The sequence below is a fragment of the Nannobrachium achirus genome (genome assembly GCF_963921795.1).
Source record: "Nannobrachium achirus genome assembly, chromosome: 11".
Classification (NCBI taxonomy): domain Eukaryota; kingdom Metazoa; phylum Chordata; class Actinopteri; order Myctophiformes; family Myctophidae; genus Nannobrachium; species Nannobrachium achirus.
This window is the reverse complement of record NC_137820.1, coordinates 739,104-763,142: the sequence shown is the minus strand read 5'-3', so window position 1 is coordinate 763,142 and position 24,039 is coordinate 739,104. Positions and strand designations below refer to the sequence as shown.

The following is a 24,039-nucleotide window of genomic DNA, read 5'->3' as shown; positions in this document are numbered from 1 at the left end:
GCGTGATTATGGATCCCACTGGGAAAGATGGATAACCACGCCCCGGACTAATTTTTGAAGCTTGTGATTGGCTGAACCGGACGTAGGGAGCCCTCCGTTGTAGTCACTTGGACCGCGCGAGGTGCACCAAAACCCAATTATCATTGCGTTTATCGTGCGCTTGCCCAGGCCTTACGGCCTGGGCATAAATAGAACGATTGCATTCACCACGGCTTCGTAACTCGCACGGCGCTCCGCCGGCCGCGAGGCCCTGGCCCGCTCTTCGCGGGCACTTGCGCCTGCGGCGCTCGGGCGCGAAGAGCAGGACCAAGGTCCGCTGGCCTTTGCGCCGCTTGCAATGTCGTGGACAATAACTGTGAAAACAAGCGCTCTATGCCGTTTCCATCCATCTTTCCCAGTGGGATCCATAATCAGGCCTCACTGACGGACATGAGCTGCAGGTTTTTGACCTGACGTCGCAATTCTTATTATGTATTAAACATAATAAACCCTCTGTCTCCTTCCTAGACTTCATAATAAACTAAAATGGATTTTGCCGTAAGTCTGAGATTTACGACGAATAGATTCGTAGAAGTATAGATGACTAGATGTCTAGTTTATACTTAGATTTATGATAGCATTAGCTGGCTAGTTGTACATAGATTGCTAGTTGCTACATAGATTTATGATAGCATTAGCTGGCTAGCTGTCTAGTAGTTTATACAGTTCATAGATTTATGATGGCATTAGCTTGCTACCTGTCTAGTAGTTTTTACAGTTCATAGATTTATGATAGCATTAGCTTGCTAGCTGTCTAGTAGTTTATACAGTTCATAGATTTATGATGGCATTAGCTTGCTAGCTGTCTAGTAGTTTATACAGTTCATAGATTTATGATAGCATTAGCTTGCTAGCTGTTTAGTAGTTTATACAGTTCATAGATTTATGATGGCATTAGCTGGCTAGTTGTACATAGATTGCTAGTTGCTACATAGATTTATGATAGCATTAGCTTGCTAGCTGGCTAGTAGTTTATACAGTTCATAGATTTATGATGGCATTAGCTTCCTATTGTACATAGATTGCTAGTTGCTACATATATTTATGGATGTTTTGATGTATGATGGAATTATAGCTGGCTAGTTGTCTAGATTTATGTACAGTATGTGTATTTGGGGTGTAAGTTAACAGAAGGGATGGACAATGTTATTTTTTGTTGATAATGAGCACCATATCGATCATGCCTTTATCCAGCCCACTATTGAGAGTTTTCTAATATTTTGTAGAAAGATTTGAGACGACTAATTCGGAACAGAACTGGCATATTTTATTATTGGCCAGTTGTTGTGACTGTGCGTTTGTGGCTGACCACCATCTATGAAGATGACAATTGACAAAAGTAACAAATATTATCTTTACCTATCAGTGTGCAATAAGTGTTAAATGGCTTTATATTATGAATAGTACCGTAATAATGTCTTGATGGCCTCTTGTCTTGATTGTTTAAACATGACATCATGGGACGCTATGCTCGATAACAGGCTTGATAAGCCCACAGCTATGTAGTATGTAGCGGACCTGTGTCCAGCTCCAACCCTAGTTACCAGATTGAATCTGTGTGTAAGAAAACAAAGCAAGGAATCTACTTCCTTCGCCGTTTATGATCATTTGGTGCTAGTAGACAGATTCTTCTTATGTTTTTCACTTCTGTCATTATGAGTGTTCTTCAGTACTGTAGAACCAAGAACCACCTGGTATGGATGTTATTATGAGTGTTCTTCAGTAGAACCACCTGGTATGGATGTTATTATGAGTGTTCTTCAGTAGAACCACCTGGTATGGATGTTATTATGAGTGTTCTTCAGTACTGTAGAACCACCTGGTATGGATGTTATTATGAGTGTTCTTCAGTAGAACCACCTGGTATGGATGTTATTATGAGTGTTCTTCAGTAGAACCACCTGGTATGGATGTTATTATGAGTGTTCTTCAGTAGAACCACCTGGTATGGATGTTATTATGAGTGTTCTTCAGTAGAACCACCTGGTATGGATGTTATTATGAGTGTTCTCCAGTACTGTAGAACCACCTGGTATGGATGTTATTATGAGTGTTCTTCAGTACTGTAGAACCACCTGGTATGGATGTTATTATGAGTGTTCTTCAGTAGAACCACCTGGTATGGATGTTATTATGAGTGTTCTTCAGTACTGTAGAACCACCTGGTATGGATGCTTGTCTGCAGCCCTAAAGTCACAACTGCTGCAACAATTGAACATTTGTTCAAAGATAGTTGGACAACCACTTCAGAGGCTATACGACTACGTATGATAACAGCATTCTAAGGTTGGCAAGAAACATTACCTCTAATAGTAGCCATGTGTTGCATAGAGAATATAGGCTGCTGCCTTCAGGAAGGAGATACGGTGTTCCAGAATACAATAATGTCAGACTAAAAAGGTCCTTTGTCCATCAGTCGACTTAAGGCTTAATCAGAAGTTTGGCCAGAGGTAGGCTTAGCGGTGGACATTGCTCGTCTGTATTATCCTACCAACATCTGCGTACAGTGTACAGTATAGATGTGTACAGTGTACAGTATAGATGTGTACAGTGTACAGTATAGATGTGTACAGTACAATGTACAGTAGGCTATAGATGTGCTGCTGTGTTCATTGTTCACACCTTTATGTCTTACCTCAGGTACTTAACGCTGCATGTGTCTCATCTCAGGTACTAATGGTAGATCTATAGATCATGTGTCTCATCTCAGGTACTGATGTGTACATACTTATAGATCCTATGTTTGTTTCTTATTGATAGGTCTCTCTGCATCAACGATGGAGCTTGTTGCACAAACACTCATTTCACCCACTGTTTTACACTGATATGACCTTACAGAGGATCCACTGTTTTATACTGTACGACCTGTCATATGAGCATACAGAGGATTCTGGTTCTGAAGAGTACCTTTACATGTTCGGAGATACAGAATGTACAAAAAGAATTAATAAAAGGAAAGGAAAGAAAGAAAGACCCTGAGGATTTGACCTTGCAGACTGGTGTCCTAATATATATATATATATATATATATATATATATATATATATATATACACTGGTGGTCCCATGAGCATCAGGGAGTTAATTAAATAATATAAAGGGTCAATCAGTGAGTTAAATAAAGAGTTAATAAACCTGGTGTGTTTGTCCCCAGCCACAGAGTTCGTGATGACGACAGGGTGAAGATGATAATAATAATAATAATAATAATGATGATGTTTCAGAGTTCGTGATGACGACAGGGTGAAGACCACGGCCTCCAAGATGGTGGAGGAGATTCCTCTTCCTAAACCTCTGGACTCTTCATCACGAGAGGAGAAACCTCTTCCTCCTCTCCCAGGTGCGTGCGTGGGTGGGTGGGTGGGTGCGGCATATTTATAAGGTTTTGGACATGGACAATAAGGACATTTTAAAGTATTTATAATGTTTTGGACATGGACAATAAGACATTTTAAAGTATTTATAAGGTTTTGGACATGGACAATAAGGACATTTTAAAGTATTTATAAGGTTTTGGACATGGACAATAAGGACATTTTAAAGTATTTATAAGGTTTTGGACATGGACAATAAAGACATTTTAAAGTATTTATAAGGTTTTGGACATGGACAATAAAGACATTTTAAAGTATTCATAAGGTTTTGGACATGGACTATAAGACATTTTAAAGTATTTATAATGTTTTGGACATGGACAATAAGTCATTTTAAAGTATTTACATGGTTTTGGACATGGACAATAAGACATTTTAAAGTATTTATAAGGTTTTGGACATGGACAATAAGACATTTTAAAGTATTTATAAGGTTTTGGACATTGACAATAAGACATTTTAAAGTATTTATAAGGTTTTGGACATGGACAATAAGACATTTTAAAGTATTTATAAGGTTTTGGAATAAGACATTTTAAAGTATTTACATGGTTTTGGACATGGACAATAAGACATTTTAAAGTATTTATAAGGTTTTGGACATGGACAATAAGACATTTTAAAGTATTTATAAGGTTTTGGACATTGACAATAAGACATTTTAAAGTATTTATAAGGTTTTGGACATGGACAATAAGACATTTTAAAGTATTTATAAGGTTTTGGACATGGACAATAAGACATTTTAAAGTATTTATAAGGTTTTGGACATGGACAATAAAGACATTTTAAAGTATTCATAAGGTTTTGGACATGGACAATAAGACATTTTAAAGTATTTATATGGTTTTGGACATGGACAATAAGACATTTTAAAGTATTTATAAGGTTTTGGACATGGACAATAAGAAATTTTAAAGTATTTACATGGTTTTGGACATGGACAATAAGACATTTTAAAGTATTTATGAGGTTTTGGACATGGACAATAAGACATTTTAAAGTATTTATAAGGTTTTGGACATTGACAATAAGACATTTTAAAGTATTTATAAGGTTTTGGACATTGACAATAAGACATTTTAAAGTATTTACATGGTTTTGGACATTGACAATAAGACATTTTAAAGTATTTACATGGTTTTGGACATGGACAATAAGACATTTTAACGTATTAAGTCCCTGTGTTGTTTCAGAACCCAAGCCAGTTTACGCCCAGCCTGGCCAGCCTGACGTTGACCTGCCAGTCAGCCCCTCTGATGCCCCGGTGCCCAGCGCTGCCCATGACGACAGCATCCTACGGTATGTGTCATCATTATGATGTCATCATGTCATCATAATCCATCCTTAGGGTGCCTCACAATACTTCATCATTATCACTTCACTATGCTTAGTAAAACACAATACTTCATCATTATCACTTCACTATGCTTAGTAAAACACAATACTTCATCATTATCACTTCACTATGCTTAGTAAAACACAATACTTCATCATTATCACTTCACTATGCTTAGTAAAACACAATACTTCATCATTATCACTTCACTATGCTTAGTAAAACACAATACTTCATCATTATCACTTCACTATGCTTAGTAAAACACACCTGATTTGCACTGTACTTGATGAGTTCTGACCAACTCTTTCATCCATTTCTTTTTGTGAACCTTCCCCCCAGAATAGTGATTCTGGGGTTAGGGTTAGGGTTAGGGTTAGAACCTTCCCCCCAGTAGTAATAGTGATGCTGGGGTTAGGGTTAGGGTTAGGGTTAGAACCTTCCCCCCAGTAGTAATAGTGATGCTGGGGTTCAAGTGGTTAAACATCAAGTATAAAGTTATTTTCAGTCAGTTCTGATGTAAAGCGTGACTTAACCTACTGTATGTCAGGTGACATAACCTACTGTATGTCAGGTGACATAACCTACTGTATGTCAGGTGGAAAGATGTGCATGTTTACGATGTAAGATTGTAAAATAAAGTAACAGTGTAATTCAGGGGCAGCCTGACACTCAGCCTGAATTGTATTTCTTTCACTCCATTATTCAGTCTGAAATCGCTTCCCTCTGCAGCAGTTTCTGGGATGGGCGTTGCCAAAGAGGCAGTCTTCTGCGATTGGTTCACCGTCTGACCAACACAACAGTAGCAAAGCAGATGACGTAGTGTTGTTACGTGGCTGGCTAGTGGCTAGCCTGTTGCTTGCTAGTGCTACTTGCTAACCAAAGAAACAGACAGAATAGGAGCACTACTAACTAGTAATCAAAACACAACATAACATGTCTGCTACTGGTGTTTCATAGCGAGATCGATACGATCGCAAGATCATTCTGCTGCCGCACTGCATGATGGGACGTTGGAAAGTTTTAGATATTTATTATATATATATTATATTATATTATATTATATTGTATTATATTATATTATATTATATTATACTAGAAAAATATTGTTCCTTCGAAACAATTGTGGGCTCGCTTCAAGCCAGAAAACAATGGCTATAAAAGCACAAAATGTCAAGATCGCAGGCAGTGCTCTCTTTGACGTTACTGACGTCAAAGATTGGTCCATTTTGTTCCAAAAATGTGTTGTGCAAAAGTTGACCCGCTGGTGGCGCTATAACAGGCCAATGTGAGAAGGTTGGTATCTGTTCCTTGAACTATTGGGAATGTGCTTGCAAGATTTCACGCACATCCCAGGCTGTGTTCATGATTTGAGGTGTTTTTGGCTTTGGCCACTTTATCGCTGCTTGCAGCTATATTTATTATTATTATTTTATAAATTTTTTGTGTGCACTTCATAGACATGTTAGATAAAGGTCCTTAGATTGCGTGTAGAATGTTTCATGCAAATTGCAAAAAAAATCCTAGAATAAAAACGGGTTTAAGCGTTTTACAAACTGCTCAAAATTATATAGCGCCCCCCTTTGGCCATTTGGGGTAAGATTGGTTTCAGTGATATGTGAACTAACCCTCTACACTATTTTGTCATGAAAATGTGACTTTGCATGTATGTTTTAGAGGCAGAAGAATAATTTGCATAAAAATGCAATATTGTTTGAATTATTTAAAAAAGCATGTTTCAATGTTAAAGAAATCCGATCTGACAGATCTTTAGATATCGGTCCAAAGTTCACGTAAAAAAAGTTTTGTGCACGTGACGCGAAAATTCCAGAATAAAAGCGGGTTTACGCGTTTTACAAACTGCTCAAAGTGGCGGAAAATCGAAGGGCGGAGCTTACTTAACAACGACACAGATGTCTTCCGCTTGAGTCAAAGCACGCGTGTAACAAGTTGCATGTCTTCAAACGAAACGAGTCATGACTTATGCCCGTTTGAAGTTTGAATTTTCAGACGCTTCGTATAGCGCCCCCCTTTGGCCGATTGGAATAAAATTGGTTTCAGTGATACTTTGACTAACCCTCCACATCTTTGCCAAATGCCATGAACGTGTAACTTTGCATGTATGATTTAGAGGCCGAAGAATAATTTGCATAAAACCGCAATATATATTGAATTATTAAAAAATTATATTTCACTTTAAAAGAAATCCAACCAGACAGTTTGACCGTATTGGTCCAAAGTTCATGTGAAAAAAGTTTTGTGCACTTGACGCGAAAATCCCAGGAGGAGATAGATTTGTACTGTTTTTCATATAATTCCGAATTGTGGGAGACCTAAAGGTCAGAGGTCAAAAGTTAGAGGGTAAAAGTTGTTCGGCATGAGGAGACGCATAAGTGTATACAGGTTTCATGGCTGTACGTATAACAGAGCATGAGCTATACCTGTTCAAAGATCGCACTTTCGAAGGCTTCCTACAGCGCCACCATTTGGCCGATTGCTATATAAAATAATAGCACACTTCGCCACTGTAAACTGAACACATTGATGTTTTTATTTTCATTTTCTCACTAAGTATGTAGGAGTAGAAAGGAACCGAAGTTTTGAGGAGAACTTGATATAGTATATAAATAAATAAATAAATAATGACAATATCTAAAGTGTGCTCGCCTTTTAGGCGAGCCCACAATTATATTATATTATATTATATTATATTATTATAGCACTCACTTTGCACACACACTGGCTGCCAAACCACAACCCCCACCCCTTATTTATCAACTGCCCCCCTTCTAGCGCCACCATTCTTATAATTCTTTTTTTTTTTTGCTGCGATTTTTTTTAAACACATTTTTGGACACTGCTCCTACAGATTTTGGCCTAAAATCACACAAAGCGGTACACAGTATCTCTAAAGTCATGTCATCAACATGGATCTGTCCCATTTCCCATATTCCCTCCTGATTGGCTACCATTGCCTTCTAGTTTGTGTATGCGACATGACGGTGGCTTATCTCCCGATTAGGGAGTCTTACTGGTTTTATACTTTGTCATGACATTGTTGTGCAATAAATAAATAAATAGTACCCTGTAGTACCCTGTAGATCTGATGGTTTTGAAAGAAATTACAATCCATTTTAGATGGGTTTTTTTAAGGTTCCACCTGTAATGACAAACGTGTCTGTAAACAATAATGATAAATATGAATTGTGTTCCCGTCAGGCCCAGCATGAAGCTGGTGAAGTTTAAGAAGGGAGAAAGTGTTGGTCTGCGTCTGGCAGGAGGCAACGATGTGGGGATCTTTGTAGCAGGAGTCCTGGAGGATAGCCCTGCTGCTAAGGAGGGTCTGGAGGAAGGAGACCAGATACTCAGGGTTAGTATAATACATTATTATTAATAATATACAGTAATATACAGTATTATACAGTAATATACAGTAATATACAGCCCTGCTGCTAAGGAGGGTCTGGAGGAGGGAGACCAGATACTCAGGGTTAGTATAATACAGTAATATACAGTAATATACAGTAATATACAGTAATATACAGTCCTGCTGCTAAGGAGGGTCTGGAGGAAGGAGACCAGATACTCAGGGTTAGTATAATACAGTAATATACAGTAATATACAGTAATATACAGTAGTATACAGTAATATACAGTAATATACAGTCCTGCTGCTAAGGAGGCTCTGGAGGAGGGAGACCAGATACTCAGGGTAATATTATTATTAATATTAATATTAATAATAGGGTTAGGGTCTGACTCGTCTGAAAGGCAAAACCAGTATGTTATACCAACACTTTACAGGCCAATGCCTTTATGCCCTCCACACTGCTATCTAACATCAGAGTCTAGAGCTCTAAACCCTCCACACTCTGCTATCTAACATCAGAGTCTAGAGCTCTAAACCCTCCACACTCTCCTATCTAACATCAGAGTCTAGAGCTCTAAACCCTCCACACTCTCCTATCTAACATCAGGGTCTAGAGCTCTAAACCCTCCACACTCTGCTATCTAACATCAGGGTCTAGAGCTCTAAACCCTCCACACTCTCCTATCTAACATCAGGGTCTAGAGCTCTAAACCCTCCACACTCTGCTATCTAACATCAGAGTCTAGAGCTCTAAACCCTCCACACTCTGCTATCTAACATCAGGGTCTAGAGCTCTAAACCCTCCACACTCTCCTATCTAACATCAGGGTCTAGAGCTCTAAACCCTCCACACTCTCCTATCTAACATCAGGGTCTAGAGCTCTAAACCCTCCACACTCTGCTATCTAACATCAGGGTCTAGAGCTCTAAACCCTCCACACTCTCCTATCTAACATCAGGGTCTAGAGCTCTAAACCCTCCACACTCTGCTATCTAACATCAGAGTCTAGAGCTCTAAACCCTCCACACTCTGCTATCTAACATCAGGGTCTAGAGCTCTAAACCCTCCACACTCTCCTATCTAACATCAGGGTCTAGAGCTCTAAACCCTCCACACTCTGCTATCTAACATCAGGGTCTAGAGCTCTAAACCCTCCACACTCTGCTATCTAACATCAGGGTCTAGAGCTCTAAACCCTCCACACTCTCCTATCTAACATCAGAGTCTAGAACTCTAAACCCTCCACACTCTCCTATCTAACATCAGGGTCTAAAGCTATAAACCCTCCACACTCTGCTATCTAACATCAGGGTCTAGAGCTCTACAGTGTTGTTATCTTAAGCTGTTGCACCACAGTGCATCTACGCAGGGGGTGCTTCTCGCTTTGTCCTGGGTTGGCTCCCATAGAGTCAGTTTGTCCTGGGTTGGCTCCCATAGAGTCAGTTTGTCCTGGGTTGGCTCCCATAGAGTCAGTTTGTCCTGGGTTGGCTCCCATAGAGTCAGTTTGTCCTGGGTTGGCTCCCATAGAGTCAGTTTGTCCTGGGTTGGCTCCTATAGAGTCAGTTTGTCCTGGGTTGGCTCCTATAGAGTCAGTTTGTCCTGGGTTGGCTCCCATAGAGTCAGTTTGTCCTGGGTTGGCTCCCATAGAGTCAGTTTGTCCTGGGTAAATAATGTAGATTTTCTTCTTCGTTGCAGGTAAATAATGTAGATTTTGCCAACATCATTCGGGAAGAGGCGGTGCTGTTCCTGCTGGACCTTCCTAAAGGTGAAGAGGTCAGCATTCTGGCTCAGAAGAAGAAAGATGGTGAGTGGAGCTGGATTTGATTTGATTTGATTCGATTATAACCGGTTATCATCTTAAATAGAAGATGTATTTACAACTTAAAGCTTTACTTTACTTTACTTCATTGACCATTGGTTTATGTGTCTGACCCATCCAGTACACTGTATTGTGATTGGTTGTGTCCTCAGTACACTGTAATGTGATTGGTTGTGTCCTCAGTGTACTGTATTGTGATTGGTTTATGTCCTCAGTATACTGTAATGTGATTGGTTGTGTCCTCAGTGTACTGTAATGTGATTGGTTGTGTCCTCAGTGTACCGTAGGATCGTAGAGTCAGACGTGGGCGACTCCTTCTACATCCGGACGCACTTCGAGTACGAGAAGGAGTCTCCGTACGGCCTGAGCTTCAACAAGGGCGAGGTGTTCCGCGTGGTCGACACGCTCTACAACGGCAAGCTGGGATCCTGGCTGGCCATACGCATCGGAAAGAACCACCAGGAAGTGGAGAGAGGGATCATACCCAATAAGAACAGGTGTAGTACCTCTTTAATACCACTAGAGGGATTACACCCAATAAGAACAGGTGTAGTACCCCTTTAATACCACTAGAGGATTATACCCAATAAGAACAGGTGTAGTACCCCTTTAATACCACTAGAGGATTATACCCAATAAGAACAGGTGTAGTACCCCTTTAATACCACTAGAGGGATTATACCCAATAAGAACGGGTGTAGTACCCCTTTAATACCACTAGAGGATTATACCCAATAAGAACAGGTGTAGTGCCCCTTTAATACCACTAGGGGGATTATACCCAATAAGAACAGGTGTAGTGCCCCTTTAATACCACTAGAAGCATCAGGTGTTTTTCCCCTTTATCACCACTAGGGCCATCAACCCCAACAAGAACAGGTGTTGTTTTCCTAACGACCACTAGAGGCCTCCATCAGCTCTGGGGTTTATGCATCGCGGGACTGAGGCGTGTCACAGAAACGGAAGTTGGTAGGCCAATCAGAGGCAGGTGGGGGCGGGTCTTATCGTGGATGGAAACATGCCAATAAAGCTCTGATGAATTGAATTGATAAGTCCCGGAAAAGACACGCTGTGATTGGCCAGTAGTCACTTTGACCCGCCTCCGACTGCTACACGTCGATCCAATCAACTGCAGCGGTGGATAAGGTGTCTAGCTTTTTAGCCAATGAGGATGAGGTATCTAGCTTTTTAGCCAATGAGGATGAGGTATCTAGATTTTTAGCCAATGAGGATGAGGTATCTAGCTCTTTAGCCAATGAGGATGAGGTATCTAGCTTTTTAGCCAATGAGGATGAGGTGTCTAGCTCTTTAGCCAATGAGGATGAGGTATCTAGCTTTTTAGCCAATGAGGATGAGGTGTCTAGCTTTTTAGCCAATGAGGATGAGGTATCTAGTTCTTTAGCCAATGAGGATAAGGTATCTAGCTTTTTAGCCAATGAGGATGAGGTGTCTAGCTCTTTAGCCAATGAGGATGAGGTATCTAGCTTTTTAGCCAATGAGGATGAGGTGTCTAGCTCTTTAGCCAATGAGGATGAGGTATCTAGCTTTTTAGCCAATGAGGATGAGGTGTCTAGCTCTTTAGCCAATGAGGATGAGGTATCTAGTTCTTTAGCCAATGAGGATGAGGTGTCTAGCTTTTTAGCCAATGAGGATGAGGTATCTAGCTTTTTAGCCAATGAGGATGAGGTGTCTAGCTTTTTAGCCAATGAGGATGAGGTATCTAGCTTTTTAGCCAATGAGGATGAGGTATCTAGTTTTTTAGCCAATGAGGATGAGGTGTCTAGCTTTTTAGCCAATGAGGATGAGGTATCTAGTTTTTGTAGCCAATGCCGTGGCGCGTGTGTGCGTGGATGGTGCATATGGATCGTACTGGATTCAATAGAGATGATCTGCTGTGACTGCTTTTAATCTGGAAACACATCTCTAACTGCATGTTTATATGGTCGTGTGTGCGTGTGTGCGTGCGTGCGTGTGTGCGTGCGTGCGTGCGTGCGTGCGTGCGTGCGTGCGTGCGTGCGTGCGTGTGTGTGTGCGTTCCCCAGAGCTGAGCAGCTGTCCAGTGTGCAGTACACCCTCCCCAAGACAGCAGGGGGCGACAGAGCAGACTTCTGGAGGTTCCGCGGCCTCCGCAGCTCCAAGAGGAACCTGAGGAAGAGCAGAGAGGACCTATCAGCTCAACCCGTCCAGACCAAGTTCCCAGCCTATGAGAGAGTAGTACTCAGAGAAGGTTAGTCATGTGACTGTTCCCAGCCTATCAGAGAGTAGTACTCAGAGAAGGTTGGTCATGTGACTGTTCCCAGCCTATGAGAGAGTAGTACTCAGAGATGGTTGGTCATGTGACTGTTCCCAGCCTATGAGAGAGTAGTACTCAGAGATGGTTAGTCATGAGACTGTTCCCAGCCTATGAGAGAGTAGTACTCAGAGATGGTTGGTCATGTGACTGTTCCCAGCCTATGAGAGAGTAGTACTCAGAGAAGGTTAGTCATGTGACTGTTCCCAGCCTATGAGAGAGTAGTACTCAGAGATGGTTAGTCATGTGACTGTTCCCAGCCTATGAGAGAGTAGTACTCAGAGATGGTTGGTCATGTGACTGTTCCCAGCCTATGAGAGAGTAGTACTCAGAGAAGGTTGGTCATGTGACTGTTCCCAGCCTATGAGAGAGTAGTACTCAGAGAAGGTTAGTCATGTGACTGTTCCCAGCCTATGAGAGAGTAGTACTCAGAGAAGGTTGGTCATGTGACTGTTCCCAGCCTATGAGAGAGTAGTACTCAGAGATGGTTAGTCATGTGACTGTTCCCAGCCTATGAGAGAGTAGTACTCAGAGAAGGTTAGTCATGTGACTGTTCCCAGCCTATGAGAGAGTAGTACTCAGAGAAGGTTAGTCATGTGACTGTTCCCAGCCTATGAGAGAAGATTAGGGCATGTGACTGTTCCCAGCCTATGAGAGAGTAGTACTCAGAGAAGGTTAGTCATGTGACTGTTCCCAGCCTATGAGAGAGTAGTACTCAGAGAAGGTTAGGTCATGTAATTGTTCCCAGCCTATGATAGAAGATTAGGTCATGTGACTGTTCCCAGCCTATGAGAGAGTAGTACTCAGAGAAGGTACGTCATGTGACTGTTCCCAGCCTATGAGAGAAGATTAGGTCATGTGACTGTTCCCAGCCTATGAGAGAGTAGTACTCAGAGAAGGTTAGTCATGTGACTGTTCCCAGCCTATGAGAGAAGGTTAGGTCATGTGACTGTTCCCAGCCTATGAGAGAAGGTTAGGTCATGTGATTGTTCCCAGCCTATGAGAGAAAGTTAGTCATGTGACTGTTCCCAGCCTATGAGAGAAGGTTAGGTCATGTGACTGTTCCCAGCCTATTTGAGGCTCAGAGAAGGTTAATACCTCCAAAACCTGATCAACCCCTAGACCCCCACCGTTCACTCAGATCAGCCAACACAGGGATGCTGACAGAACCTTCGCTAAAAACACCAGGACAAAAATCCACTCGTCCTTGACTCTTCTCTCTCCTGGCCCCCAAACTGTGGAATAAACTCCCTGTTGCACTTAGAACTACAGACTCACTCCCTAGCTTCATTAGAACTACAGACTCACTCCCTAGCTTCCACTAGAACTACAGACTAAACCCATAGCACTTACCATAGCACTCGCCTACCCTCAATGACCAAACATGAAAGCTAGATTTTTGTAGGTTTTATATAAGGTTTTTTTTACTGATTAGGTGATTGGTCTACCTGTGTTATTTTGTCTAGATTGATATTTCTATGTATTTGATGTATTAATGTTGGTGCATTAAATAATGTATTACCTTGCTTATTGTAAAAAGCTCTGGATTAAGAGCATCTGCTGAGTCACATTTCAAATGGCATTGATTGACTTAAACAACTGATACAGACTTGATATCAATCAGTAAAGATAGAATGAATCGCAGGAACACAGTTAGTTTGCCCAGTCAATAAAGAACACTTCATTCTCCAATATGCTTCATTTTAGACCCAACTGTATTTTGGGAAAGGAGCCATCTTGTGGCGACAGATTGTAACAGCAGTCTCCGATTGCATATTTAACAGCTGTCATCTGGCCATGTTCAAATGGGGAGTGTGGCCCTTACCCTAACCCTTACCCTTTGTTAAAATCAATGAAACGTAGAAATATCGAGATTTCATTCTAGACGGTTAAACCCAATCGACCCTCCACTTCAGTTTCCTGGCAACTGAAAAGAAGGGGGCGGTACTTTTGGGGTGGATTCTATTGAGACAGATTTATTGTCAATATGGGCGGTGCTGTGTCCCTTGCTATTTCAACAGATCCCAGACAAAAATAACGACTAAAGTATAATTCTACCACTTTCCTGTCAACAAGAAAGAGAAGAAAAATCAGCTTATAGTAAAAAATGCAAAATGATGTCAGACTTAAGAGGCCCATGTATACAAGGTGGAACCATGAGGTATAGTGGTACTAAAATTGGAACGATACAGAGAATCCCCTTTAAAGGAATGAACGAGTAGTGATGTTTTTACTGTTGTCTTTGTGTCTTTGTGCAGCCGGCTTCCTGAGGCCTGTGGTGATCTTTGGACCCATCGCTGATGTGGCTCGAGAAAAACTGGCGAGAGAAGAGCCTGATATTTATGAACTAGCCAGTAAGTCACTTCTATCTGCTGTTCTGCTGTCTGTATCTGCATCAAATATAAGTCATTACTGTTGTCTGGATCACATATAAGTCACTACTGTTGTCTGGATCACATATAAGTCATTACTGTTGTCTGTATCACATATAAGTCATTACTGTTGTCTGCATCACATATAAGTCATTACTGTTGTCTGCATCACATATAAGTCATTACTGTTGTCTCTATCATCACATATAAGTCATTACTGTTGTCTGGATCACATATAAGTCATTACTGTTGTCTCTATCATCACATATAAGTCATTACTGTTGTCTGGATCACATATAAGTCACTACTGTTGTCTGTATCACATATAAGTCATTACTGTTGTCTCTATCATCACATATAAGTCATTACTGTTGTCTGTATCACATATAAGTCATTACTGTTGTCTTTATCACATATAAGTCATTACTGTTGTCTGGATCACATATAAGTCACTACTGTTGTCTGGATCACATATAAGTCATTACTGTTGTCTCTATCATCACATATAAGTCATTACTGTTGTCTGTATCACATATAAGTCATTACTGTTGTCTCTATCATCACATATAAGTCACTACTGTTGTCTGGATCACATATAAGGCATTACTGTTGTCTGGATCACATATAAGTCATTACTGTTGTCTCTATCATCACATATAAGTCATTACTGTTGTCTGCATCACATATAAGTCATTACTGTTGTCTGCATCACATATAAGTCATTACTGTTGTCTGGATCACATATAAGTCACTACTGTTGTCTGTATCACATATAAGTCATTACTGTTGTCTCTATCATCACATATAAGTCATTACTGTTGTCTGTATCACATATAAGCCATTACTGTTGTCTTTATCACATATAAGTCATTACTGTTGTCTGGATCACATATAAGTCACTACTGTTGTCTGGATCACATATAAGTCATTACTGTTGTCTCTATCATCACATATAAGTCATTACTGTTGTCTGGATCACATATAAGTCATTACTGTTGTCTGCATCACATATAAGTCATTACTGTTGTCTGGATCACATATAAGTCATTACTGTTGTCTCTATCATCACATATAAGTCATTACTGTTGTCTCTATCATCACATATAAGTCATTACTGTTGTCTGTATCACATATAAGTCATTACTGTTGTCTGTATCACATATAAGTCACTACTGTTGTCTGTATCACATATAAGTCATTACTGTTGTCTCTATCATCACATATAAGTCACTACTGTTGTCTGGATCACATATAAGTCACTACTGTTGTCTGGATCACATATAAGTCATTACTGTTGTCTCTATCATCACATATAAGTCACTACTGTTGTCTGGATCACATATAAGTCATTACTGTTGTCTCTATCATCACATATAAGTCACTACTGTTGTCTGGATCACATATAAGTCACTACTGTTGTCTGGATCACATATAAGTCACTACTGTTGTCTGGATCACATATAAGTCATTACTGTTGTCTCTATCATCACATATAAGTCACTACTGTTGTCTGGATCACATATAAGTCATTACTGTTGTCTGGATCACATATAAGTCATTACTGTTGTCTGTATCACATATAAGTCATTACTGTTGTCTCTATCATCACATATAAGTCACTACTATCACATAAGTCACCAGTGTTAATATCATTTGTCACTAGTGTTGTCTCTCTGTCGTGTTTTCCAGAAAGTGAACCTCGAGATGCAGGAACTGACCAACGCAGTTCAGGAATTATCCGTCTTCACACCATCAAGCAGATCATTGACAGAGTATGTCTTAATGTCAATAATGTCGTTACAATAAAGGCTTGACAATGCCAAAGCCAGGCCTCGTTAAAAAAAATTGCTAACTAAAAATGTTTTTTTCCCCATTAGTTTTAGTTTAGTCTAATCTAAGCGTGATGTACCATGGTCCCCTGGTGATATAGTTTAGTTAAATGTAATCTAATGGTCCCTGGTGATATAGTTTTAGTTAAATATAATCTAATGGTCCCTGGTGATGTAGTTTTAGTTAAATATAATCTAATGGTCCCTGGTGATATAGTTTAGTTAAATGTAATCTAATGGTGATATAGTTTAGTTAAATGTAATCTAATGGTGATATAGTTTAGTTAAATGTAATCTAATGGTGATATAGTTTAGTTATATGTAATCTAATGGTAATATAGTTTAGTTAAATGTAATCTAATGGTGATATAGTTTAGTTATATGTAATCTAATGGTGATATAGTTTAGTTAAATGTAATCTAATGGTGATATAGTTTAGTTAAATATAATCTAGTGATATAGTTTAGTTAAATGTAATCTAATGGTGATGTAGTTTAGTTAAATATAATCTAATGGTGATATAGTTTAGTTAAATGTAATCTAATGGTGATATAGTTAAGTGTGCCTGCCATGCAATGCAATGGCAAAACACTTATTGTAATCCGCCATACTTAATAATAATAACTAGAAAAGAAAATTTCTAAGAAATTTTAAGTGTGCCTGCAGCTCGCTAAGTCTGTGCAACCTTGTGTAGCGGTTGGTGTTAGCATTAGCGTTATTAACATTAGCATTTTTGTGCATAAACTTTAACATTATTGTTCTTCATATGACACCACCCACATGTCTGTACGACAAACGGTTCACGAGAAAACGGGTCACTTCCTGTTTGGTGAGGGGCACTTCCTGAAAAAAAAATTTGAGAAAAAAAAAATTTTTGAGAAAAAAAAATTGTGAGAAAAAAAATATTGAGAGAAAAAAAAATTGAGAAAAAAAATTTTGAAAAAAAAAAATTGAGAAAAAAAAAATTTGAGGAAAAAAAAAAATTTTTAGAAAAAGAAATTTGAGAAAAAAAAATTTGAGAAAAAAAAATTTGAGAAAAAAAATTTGGGAAAAAAAAATTTGAGAAAAAAAAATTTGAGAAAAAAAAAATTTGAGAAAAAAATTGAGAAAAAAAAATTTTGAGAAAAAAAATTTGTGAGAAAAAAAATTTGAGAAAAAAAAATTTGAGAAAAAAAAATTTGAGAAAAAAAATTTGGGAAAAAAAAATTTGAGAAAAAAAAATTTTTTAGAAAAAAAAATTTGAGAAAAAAAAATTTGAGAAAAAAAATTTGAGAAAAAAAAAAATTGAGAAAAAAAATTTTTGAGAAAAAAAATTTGTGAGAAAAAAAATTTGAGAAAAAAAATTTGAGAAAAAAAAAATTGAGAAAAAAAAAATTGAGAAAAAAAAATTGAGAAAAATGACACCAGCCGCGAGTCTGTACAACAAACGGTTCATGAGTTATAGAGGCACTTACTGTTTGGCGAAGGGCACTTCCTGTTACAGAGGGGGCGGGGCTTAATCAATTACAGCTCATCCCTATTGGCCATCTAAGTACACACAGCAAGTTTCGAGACGGTACCATGCTGCAAACTGGAGATATAGCCGTTTAAAGCTCAGCCAATAGGAAGATAGGGGTGGGGCTTAATAGGGGCGGGGCTTAAGTAATACGTCCCTATTGGCCGTTTAAGTCCAGACACCAAGTTTCAAGACAGTACCATGCTGTGAACTGGAGTATTGGCTGTTTAAGCCCAGCCAATAGGAATACAGAGGGGGCGGGGCTTAATCAATTACAGCTCATCCCTATTGGCCGGAAAAAGACCAAAGTCGTGTGTGCATTTTAAAGTTTAAATCACGTTGCTAGGCAAAAGTATGGCAGAGTTATGTGGCGCCAAAGTTTCTGGTTTTTTTTCGGAGTCCCCCATTCAAAGTCAATGGGGTTTTTTGAGCGTAGTTTTTTACGAATTACGTTGCCATGGTAACGCGGATCGGAAAGAAAAGTAATAGCACACCATTCCCGGCCGAGCCGCACATTTTGATGTATATATTGCGGGGGTGGCGTAAATTGTGCGGCAGTTATTAAGTGCCGAAATTTCCCCCATTCTAAGTCAATGGGGTTTTTGGGCGTCGTTTTTTGCGAATTACGTCGCAATGGTAACGCGGATCGGAAAGAAAAGTAATAGCAACCTATTCCCGGCCGAGCCGCACGTTTTGATGTATATATTGCGTGGGTGGCGTAAATTGTGCGGCAGTTATTACGTGCAGAAATTTGTGGCGAAACTATGGACTTAATTAACTAGAAGAGAAAATTTCTAAGAAATTTTAAGTGTGCCTGCAGCTCGCTAAGTCTGTGCAACCTTGTGTAGCGGTTGGTGTTAGCATTAGCGTTATTTCATTTGACGCAACCCGCGTGTCTGTATGACAAACGGTTCACGAGATCAAGGGTCACTTCCTGTTTGGTGAGGGGCACTTCCTGTTTGGCGAAATAGGCCCCAATTAAGGTCATGGACGATTAATGAATTAAAGCTGCAAGCAGCGATGACCGGGCCCTCGCAGCTCTACCCACGTCACAAGGCCAGCAGCCAATCAGAAACCAAACAGGAAGTCAGCCATTTCGACTAATTAGTGGCGTTTTGGAGCATTTTTGGCCGTTATGACGGGTCGCACTTTAACGACAGTTTTTTGAGAAAAAATTGTTTTGTGAGAAAAAAAAAAATTGAGAAAAAAACTTTTTTGAGAAAAAGAAATTTTGAAAAAAAAAATGTGAGAAAAAAAAATTTTGAGAAAAAAAAATGTGAGAAAAAAAAATTTGAGAAAAAAAAATTGAGAAAAAAAATTTGAGAAAAAAAAAATTGAGAAAAAAAAATTTTGAGAAAAAAAAATGTGAGGAAAAAAATTTTTTGAGAAAAAAATTTTTTGAGAAAAAAAAAATTTGGAGAAAAAAAAAATTGAGAAAAAAAAATTTGAGAAAAAAAAAAATTTGAGAAAAAAAATTTTGAGAAAAAAAAAATTTGAGAAAAAAAAAATTTGAGAAAAAAAAAATTGAGAAAAAAAAAAATTTGAGAAAAAAAAATTGAGAAAAAAAGAAAAGGTATGACACCAGCCGCGAGTCTGTACGACAAACGGTTCATGAGTTATAGAGGCACTTCCTGTTTGGTGAAGGGCACTTCCTGTTAAAGAGGGGGCGGGGCTTAATCAATTACAGCTTATCCCTATTGGTCGGAAAAAGACCAAAGTTGTGTGAGCATTTTACATTTTAAATGACGTTGCTAGGCAAAAGTATGGCAGAGTTATGTGGCGCCAAAGTTTCTGGGAAAAAAAAAATTTGAGAAAAAAAAAATTGAGAAAAAAAAATTTGAGAAAAAAAAATTTTGAGAAAAAAAATTTTGAGAAAAAAAAATTTTGAGAAAAAAAATTTGAGAAAAAAAATGTTTTGAGAAAAAAAAATGTGAGAAAAAAAATTTTTTGAGAAAAAAATTTTTTGAGAAAAAAAAATTTGGAGAAAAAAAAAATTGAGAAAAAAAAAATTGAGAAAAAAAAATTTTTGAGAAAAAAAATTTTGAGAAAAAAAATTGAGAAAAAAAAAATTTGAGAAAAAAAAAATTTGAGAAAAAAAAATTGAGAAAAAAAGAAAAGGTATGACACCAGCCGCGAGTCTGTACGACAAACGGTTCATGAGTTATAGAGGCACTTCCTGTTTGGTGAAGGGCACTTCCTGTTAAAGAGGGGGCGGGGCTTAATCAATTACAGCTCATCCCTATTGGTCGGAAAAAGACCAAAGTTGTGTGAGCATTTTACATTTTAAATGACGTTGCTAGGCAAAAGTATGGCAGAGTTATGTGGCGCCAAAGTTTCTGGGTTTTTTTCGGAGTCCCCCATTCAAAGTCAATGGAGTTTTTGGGCGTTGTTTTTTGCGGATTACATCGCAATCGTAAAGCGGATCGGAAAGAAAAGTAATAGCACACCATTCCCGGCCGAGCCGCACATTTTGATGTATATATTGCGGGGGTGGCGTAAATCGTGCGGCAGTTATTACGTGCCGAAGTTTCCCCCATTCTAAGTCAATGGGGTTTTTTGGCGTCGTTTTTTGCGAATTACGTCGCAATGGTAACGCGGATCGGAAAGAAAAGTAATAGCAACCTATTCCCGGCCGAGCCGCACGTTTTGATGTATATATTGCGGCGGTGGCGTAAATTGTGCGGCAGTTATTACGTGCAGAAATTCGTGGCGAAAGACTTAATTAATGACTTAAGTATGGCGGATTACAATAAGTGTTTTGCTATTGCATAGCAGGCACACTTAATTAAGTATGGCGGATTACAATAAGTGTTTTGCCATTGCGTTGCATGGCAGGCACACTTAATAATAATGACGGTGCCACAAATTTCGGCACGTAATAACTGCCGCACAATTCACGCCACCGCCGCAATATATACATCAAAACATGCGTCTCGGTCGGGAATGGGGTGCTATTACGTTTCTTTCCGATCCGCGTTACCATTGCGACGTAATTCGCAAAAAACGACGCCCAAAAACGCCATTGACTTAGAATGGGGGAAATATCGGCACGTAATAACTGCCGCACGATTTACGCCACCCCCGCAATATATACATCAAAATGTGCGGCTCGGCCGGGAATGGTGTGCTATTACTTTTCTTTCCGATCCGCGTTACCATGGCAACGTAATTCGTAAAAAACTTCGTGCAAAAACCCCCATTGACTTTGAATGGCGGTCTCGGAAAAAAAAACAGAAACTTTGGCGCCATATAACTCTGCCATACTTGATGAGCTGTAATTGATTAAGCCCCGCCCCCTCTATAACAGGAAGTGCCCTTTGCCAAACAGGAAGTGCCTCTACATCTCATGAACCGTTTATCGTACAGAGTTGTGGCTGGTATCATATGACTTGATTAAGAGTCCTTAACCTTAATTGACGCTTCCTTCGCCAAACAGGAAGTGCCCTTCACCAAACAGGAAGTGCCTCTATAACTCATGAACCGTTTGTCGTACAGACTCGCGGCTGGTGTCATACATTTTTTTTTCTCAAAAAATTATTTTTTCTCAAAAATGTTTTTCCTCAAAAATGAGTTTTCTCTCAAAAATGTTTTTTTCTCAAAAAAATTTTTTTTCTCAATTTTTTTTTTTCTCTCAAAAAACTTTTTTTCTCAAAAAACGTTTTTTCTCTCAAAAAAACTTTTTTTCTCAAAAATCTTTTTTTCTCAAAAAATCTTTTTTCTCAAAACATTTTTTTTTCTCAAAAAACTTTTTTTTTTCTCAAAAAACTTTTTTTTTTCTCAAAAATTTATTTTTCTCAAAAAACTTTTTTTTTTCTCAAAAAACTTTTTTTTTTCTCAAAAAACTTTTTTTTTCTCAAAAATTTATTTTTCTCAAAAAAAAAATTTTCTCTCAAATTTTTTTTTTCTCAAAAAACTTTTTTTTTTCTCAAAAAACTTTTTTTTTCTCAAAACAATTTTTTCTCAAAAAACTGTCGTTAAAGTGCGACCCGTGATAACGGCCAAAAATGTGCCAAAACGCCACTAATTAGTCGAAATGGCTGACTTCCTGTTTGGTTTCTGATTTCCTGTTTCTGATTTCCTTCCTGTTTGGTTTCTGACCCACGTGTGTGACGTGGGTAGAGCTGCGAGGGCCCGGTCATCGCTGCTTGCAGCTTTAATTCATTAATCGTCCATGACCTTAATTGGGGCCTATTTCGCCAAACAGGAAGTGCCCCTCACCAAACAGGAAGTGACCCTTGATCTCGTGAACGATTTGTCGTACAGATGCGCGGGTTGCGTCAAATGACAAGAATAAGAGTCCTTAACCTTAATTAGGGCCTATTTCGTCAAACAGGAAGTGCCCCTTACCAAACAGGAAGTGACCCTTTATCTCGTGAACCGTTTGTCGTACAGACGCGTGGGTGTCATCAAATGACTTGATTAAGAGTCATTAACCTTAATTGGGGCCTATTTCGCCAAACAGGAAGTGCCCCTCACCAAACAGGAAGTGACCCTTTATCTCGTGATCTGTTTGTCGTACAGACATGTGGGTGGTGTCATATGAAGAACCATAATGTTAAAGCTTATGCAAAAAATGCTAATGTTAAAAAATGTAACGCTAATGCTAACACCAACTGCTACACAAGGTTGCACAGACTTAGCAAGCTGCAGGCACACTTAAATTTCTTAGAAATTTTCTTTTCTAGTTTAGTTAAATGTAATCTAATGGTGATATAGTTTAGTTAAATGTAATCTAATGGTGATATAGTTTTAGTTATATGTAATCTAATGGTGATATAGTTTTAGTTAAATGTAATCTAATGGTGATATAGTTTAGTTAAATGTAATCTAATGGTGATGTAGTTTAGTTAAATGTAATCTAATGGTGATATAGTTTAGTTAAATATAATCTAATGGTGATATAGTTTAGTTAAATATAATCTAATGGTGATATAGTTTAGTTAAATGTAATCTAATGGTGATGTAGTTTAGTTAAATGTAATCTGATGGTGATATAGTTTAGTTAAATGTAATCTAATGGTCCCTGGTGATATAGTTTAGTTAAATGTAATCTAATGGTGATATAGTTTAGTTAAATGCAATCTAATGGTGATATAGTTTAGTTAAATGTAATCTAATGGTGATATAGTTTAGTTAAATGTAATCTAATGGTGATATAGTTTTAGTTAAATGCAATCTAATGGTGATATAGTTTAGTTAAATGTAATCTAATGGTGATATAGTTTAGTTAAATGTAATCTAATGGTGATATAGTTTAGTTAAATGTAATCTAATGGTGATATAGTTTAGTTAAATGTAATCTAATGGTGATATAGTTTTAGTTATATGTAATCTAATGGTGATATAGTTTTAGTTAAATGTAATCTAATGGTGATATAGTTTAGTTAAATGTAATCTAATGGTGATGTAGTTTAGTTAAATGTAATCTAATGGTGATATAGTTTAGTTAAATATAATCTAATGGTGATATAGTTTAGTTAAATATAATCTAATGGTGATATAGTTTAGTTAAATGTAATCTAATGGTGATGTAGTTTAGTTAAATGTAATCTGATGGTGATATAGTTTAGTTAAATGTAATCTAATGGTCCCTGGTGATATAGTTTAGTTAAATGTAATCTAATGGTGATATAGTTTAGTTAAATGCAATCTAATGGTGATATAGTTTAGTTAAATGTAATCTAATGGTGATATAGTTTAGTTAAATGTAATCTAATGGTGATATAGTTTTAGTTAAATGCAATCTAATGGTGATATAGTTTAGTTAAATGTAATCTAATGGTGATATAGTTTAGTTAAATGTAATCTAATGGTGATATAGTTTAGTTAAATGTAATCTAATGGTGATATAGTTTAGTTAAATGTAATCTAATGGTGATGTAGTTTAGTTAAATGTAATCTAATGGTGATATAGTTTAGTTAAATGTAATCTAATGGTGATATAATTTTAGTTAAATGCAATCTAATGGTGATATAGTTTAGTTATATGTAATCTAATGGTGATATAGTTTAGTTAAATGTAATCTAATGGTGATATAGTTTTAGTTAAATGTAATCTAATGGTGATATAGTTTAGTTAAATGTAATCTATTGGTGATATAGTTTAGTTAAA

The 24,039-nt window shown here is 38.0% G+C and overlaps 1 protein-coding gene across 1 annotated transcript in view; it reads left to right on the top strand.

Moving 5' to 3' along the window:
- The window catches only part of tjp1b (tight junction protein 1b), a gene marked incomplete at both ends in the record, with an annotated part of 186,756 nt that overhangs the window by 126,814 nt on the left and 35,903 nt on the right, over positions 1-24,039 (top strand). Inside the window, 9 exons of the mRNA XM_080736219.1 lie at positions 2,680-2,709; positions 3,263-3,378; positions 4,609-4,714; positions 7,971-8,121; positions 9,818-9,926; positions 10,219-10,438; positions 11,984-12,168; positions 14,490-14,585; positions 16,293-16,375. Coding sequence (XP_080592345.1) covers positions 2,680-2,709; positions 3,263-3,378; positions 4,609-4,714; positions 7,971-8,121; positions 9,818-9,926; positions 10,219-10,438; positions 11,984-12,168; positions 14,490-14,585; positions 16,293-16,375 — 1,096 coding nt within the window. The remainder of the gene's footprint in view (positions 1-2,679; positions 2,710-3,262; positions 3,379-4,608; positions 4,715-7,970; positions 8,122-9,817; positions 9,927-10,218; positions 10,439-11,983; positions 12,169-14,489; positions 14,586-16,292; positions 16,376-24,039) is intronic.